General features: G+C 47.8%; 2 protein-coding genes across 2 annotated transcripts in view; both read right to left on the bottom strand.

The window, feature by feature from the left end:
* The window catches only part of SOS2 (SOS Ras/Rho guanine nucleotide exchange factor 2), a 54776-nt gene extending 50640 nt beyond the window's left edge, over positions 1 to 4136 (bottom strand). The window contains 1 exon segment of the mRNA XM_031066217.1: positions 4131 to 4136. Within this exon segment, the coding sequence (XP_030922077.1) occupies positions 4131 to 4136 (6 nt within the window).
* The window catches only part of L2HGDH (L-2-hydroxyglutarate dehydrogenase), a 13247-nt gene continuing 10895 nt past the window's right edge, over positions 2590 to 4941 (bottom strand). The window contains exon 9 of the mRNA XM_031066216.1: positions 2590 to 4691. Within this exon, the coding sequence (XP_030922076.1) occupies positions 4496 to 4691 (196 nt within the window). The 3' untranslated portion in view covers positions 2590 to 4495. The remainder of the gene's footprint in view (positions 4692 to 4941) is intronic.

Here is a 4941-nt window from a genome sequence, read left to right as displayed (position 1 = left end):
GGGGAGAGCTCCTGAACTGGGGGAGAGCTCCGAAACTGGGGGATAATTCCTGAACTAAGGGTTAATTCCTTACCGAGGGGAGAGTTCCTTAACTAGGGGAAATTTCCTTACCGAGGGGATAATTCCTGAACTGGGCGAGAGCTCCTGAACTGGGCGACAGCTCCTGAACTGGGCGACAGCTCCTGAACCGGGAAGAATTCCGAAACTAGGGGATAATTCATTACCGAGAGGAGAGTTCCTTAACTAGGGGGAATTTCCTTACCGAGGGGATAATTCCTGATCTAGGGGAGAGCTCCTGAACTGGGGGAGAGTTCCTGAACTAGGGGATAATTCCTTAACCTGGGGATGTTTCGTTCCCGAGGGGATAATTCCTTACCGAGGGGATGTCTCCCTGCCCGGGGGATATTTCCTTACTGAGAGGATAATTCCTTACCTAGGGGAGATTTCTTTACCTAGCGAATGTTTCCCTTGCCCGGGGGAAATTTCCTTGCCTGGGCGAAGTCTCCTTACTGAGGGAATATTTTCTTACTGAGGGAATATTTCCTTACCGAGGGGATGTTTCCTTACCTAGAGGGTATTTCCCAGCCCAAATAATAATTCTCTACCTGGAGGATATTCCCCTTCCTAAAGGAGATTTCCCTCCCCAGAGGAGATTTTCCCTACGCAGATGATGTTTCCCTACCTAGAGAATATTTCCCTGCCCAGGGGAGATTTCCTTACCTAGGGAATATTTCCTTGCCAAGAGGAAATTTCCCTACCTGGAGGACATTTCCCTGCCCAAATGATAATTGTCTGCCTAGAGGAGATTTCGCTACCTAGAGCGTATTTTCCCACCCAAATGATATTTCCCTACCTGGAGGACATTTCCCTGCCCAAATGATATTTCCTTACCTGGAGGACATTTCCCTGCCCAAATGATATTTCCTTACCTGGAGGACATTTCCCTGCCCAAATGACGATTTTCTACCCAGAGGATATTTCTCTTCCTAGAGATTTCCCTGCCCAGAGGATATTTCTCTACCTGGAGGAGATTTCCCTTCCTAGGGGATATTTCCCTGCCTGGAAGCAGTTTTTCTGAAGGCTCTTCCCCTCCCTGCCCAGGGGCTGCTCCTCTCCTTCCCTGGAGCTGTTCTTGCTCCCTGCATGCCATTTCCCTCCCTGCAGGCTGGGTTTTTCCCTGCCTGTTCCTCCCCACCTGGAGGATGGGACTCTCTTTACCTGGAGGGCTCCTGGAGACCTGTGCCTCTTCCCCCTGGGGGCTGTTCCCATCCTTACCTAAATTCTCTCCCACTCCCTATTTAGAGATTGTTTTCTTACCTGGAAGGAATTTCTCTCCTTACTTGGAGCCTGTTTTCTGTAAACTCTTCTCCCTGTCTCAAGGCAATTTTTCTCACAGCCTGGAGCTGTTTTCCTCCCCAGCTGGAGAATATTCTTCTCCCAACCTGGAGGCAGTTCCCATCCCAACCTCAAGGCAGTTCCCATCCCAACCTCGAGGCAGTTTCCTCCCTCTCTGGAGGATGTTTTCCTACCTGCCAGCAGTTTCTCTCCACACCTGGAAGGAATTCCTTTCCCTTTTTTGATGCAGTTTTCTCCTTGCTCCAGAGAACACCATTCCCTTCACCCACTCATCACCAAATCCAGCTAAATTTTCCCTCATTTCCCTCCTGACAGCAAAATATTCAAATCTCAGTTTATATTCCCTCTGCTCCCCATTTTTAAGAGTTGTCCACAGAGGGAATGGATAAATTAAACTAAAGGGGTAAAAATGTACCTTCCTGGATAAATTAAACCCAAGGGGGAAAAATATACCTTCTTGATAGTAAAATTGTGATCCTTCTTTTGTAAGATTTCCTGGAGGAGCCTGATGCTTCCAGAGGCAGAAACTTCTCCTTCTCCTCCATGGCTCAACCTTCCTGCCCCACCAGAGCAGTCTGGGAGCTTCCAAAAAAAAATTATTTCTGTATTTATTTCTATTCTATCTATATATATCTAAATTATCTATTTCTGTATTTATATTCTTTCTATTGATTTCTATTTTACACTTGTTCCTCAAACCCAAACTGTGAGCAAAAAGGAAAAGTAATGATGGGATAATGGTGGCACATCCACAGAGCCACAGTTCCTCCTCCTCCTTCCAGAGTTTAGGACTGACCTTGTTTGGGTGGGATATTGGGAAGGAATTCCCTGTGAGTGCCCAAGGCCAGGCTGGGCAGAGCTTGGAGCACCCTGGGATAGTGGAAGGGATGCAATGGGATGGGATTTAAGGTCTTTTTCCAACCCAAAGCAGCCTGGGGTTCTGATTCTGTAACACTTCTGGGGAACAAATGGTGTTTGTCCAAATATTTATTCAGAGTTTCAGGAATTCTCATCCCACCTGTCCCAGCAGGCCCAGATCAGAGCAGTCCTGTCGAGTGAGGAAGAAGCTGTGAGGTGTGAGGAGCACAGATAAGATAATTTAGGAAGACAAGTTTGGTCATGTGGCCCCATCCTGAAGTGATTCCTGTTACACAGAGTGATATCCTGCCCAATTCAGCTGAGAATTAACAAATTCCAGTGAAACTCTTCTCTGAGTCAGGAGAACTACACAAATTTTACAGCACTTAAAAAAACCCCACCACACCATTTTAATCATAAAAGGCACATTTATGAAATTATCAAAGTGAGGCTCATTTGGAAAATAAATTAATACATTTTCACACGTTGTGAGCAACAAGACTGATGCCTGAAAGCCTGACATCATAATCTCTGAACTTATTTTTAATACAAGAGTGTAAAACTTTTATCTCTGAAAACATTTCCATTTCACAGAATGCTACATCAAGGTTCATAATTTAAATTTCAAATAAAACTTTACCCCCAAACAATCATCACCTGAGAGGAAAAAGCAGTGCACAGGGAAATGCTGACTCAGGACTCCCCCTGGTCTCTGTCTGCTGAGCATTTTCATGTTCTTTACTCTGTTCATACATGTCAGGGCCACACCCCATGTGGGAGGAAGTGGCTTTTGCAATCCTTTTGTAGGATTTACTGTTGATAGGCAACACTTCTGGCACGGAGGGAAAACAGGATTGTTCCACTGTGGGAAGTTTTACACAGCCCTGTGGCACTGGAAGACTTGGAACAGCTGAATCTCTGCCTGAAGTGACCAAAACTTTGCTCTGGTATTTGAATTTCCAGCAGTCAATTTGCTGGTAAAGTAGATTTTAACAGGAAAAAAAAAAGGAAAAAAATTAAATAATAATAATAAAAAGGCAGATTAAGCCCTTTTTCCCCCTCAAAAATGTCTCAAATCTGTACAGTAAAATCAGCCTCACAGCTGCCCTCCTGTGCTAACTCCCATCAGAGGAACTCAGAAAAGAATGTTTTAAGGAAAAATTCATGTCCAATTTTCTGGTGCAAACTCCCCACAATTATCTGTGCTACCCAGCAGCTGTTATTAAATCCTCAATACTTTGTCCCTGAGGCCACAAAATTCTGCTCCACAGCAATTCTGCAGGACACTCCCAGATCCTGGGCCCAGCCCTGAGTTTACTTCACCTCTCCCTGCACACAGACTCCTCCAGGTGTATCTCTGATAAAAATTGGGTATCAGTGGAGCTCAGAGGGGTCACCAGCCCTGCCTGAGCTCCCCTTGTGCTCAGGGAAAATGGGAAATCTCCCTGACTCATCCCTGCTCGGGCTCCAAGGGAAGCAACACCACCATGACTCAGGGCAGGTTTCTGGAGCTTCCCTCCCTTCACATTTCACATTTCCTGTTCCAAAGACCATTTTCCCTGGATTGCTCAAGTGGCTGGACAAAGATCAGCTCCTTTTGCATCATCAGCATTCAAAGGAAGAAACCCAAAGCCACTGATGAAGTTTCTGATCAGTCCTGATTGCCCAGCTGTAAATGAAATGAAAAGTGATTGTTTGCATCCATATTTTGATTTCTCCCCTATAAAAAACACAGACAGTGATCAGACAGAGTATCTGAATTGCAGATCTAAATTGACTTGGCTTTGGTAATCCTCTTTAAGCTTATTTTTCTGTGAAATACTCTACATTCACGTTGAAGGCTCTGAATGTTGTTCTCAATCTCTGCCAAAGCCTTTAATTCCACATCAGCAGGGCTTATCCTCCTAGTCCATTACCTCCATGTCATCCAGAGGGCTGCACATCCAATTTCAATGGCATCAGAGCCACCCCACGCCCGTGGCTTTTCAGACCCCTCTGAGGAGGCAGCATTGTGAGCGCAGCCATGGCAAATCCAGGTGGAAAATGGCACAGAGAGGGATCCCAGCCTGCTGTGCCTGTGCTGCACACCCTGCCACGGCCGCTCCTGCTGCACCGGCCAAACCTTCCTCACCACGCCGAGGAGCTGTGGGCACAGAACGGGCACAGAACACTGCTTGGGCACTGCCTGGGGGCTGTGTGTGTCCTTCAGGAGGAGTGCCAGGCTGCAGAGGGGCAGCAGGCAGGGTTCCTGCCGGGATTCCTGCCGGGATTCCTGCCGGGCTCAGAGCTGGAAGCGCCGCTGGGCCTCGTCGGCGATGGCGGCGGCGATGGCCAGGGAGGAGGTGGCAGCGGGGGAAGGAGCGTTCCTGACGTGCAGGATCCTGCTGCCCACGGCCCCTGAGCCCCCATCAAACACAAAGTCATCCACCAGATTGCCCTCACTGTCCAGGGCCTGGGCTCTCACACCTGAGGGACCCCTGCAAGAACGAGGAGGAGCAGAAGGAAAATGTTCTGAGTTAGGAAAGGAGTTCCCATGAGGAGGTGGGAGACAGTGAAGAGGGCAGGGAGGGGAGACAAAGCATTTTTTGGGGAATTTTAACACTCAAAAGGCAGAGTGGAGGCATCTGACAGTCATGGGATCACTGAGGTGGCCAACCTGTGACCTTAAAGCCCATCCAGTGCCACGCCTGCCATGGCAGGGGCATCTCCCACTCTCACAGGGGGCTC

This window comes from Geospiza fortis, unplaced genomic scaffold, assembly GCF_000277835.1.
Source record: "Geospiza fortis unplaced genomic scaffold, GeoFor_1.0 scaffold23, whole genome shotgun sequence".
NCBI lineage: Eukaryota > Metazoa > Chordata > Aves > Passeriformes > Thraupidae > Geospiza > Geospiza fortis.
Note: the sequence above shows the minus strand (reverse complement) of the source record. Positions and strands in the feature narration are given on the sequence as shown.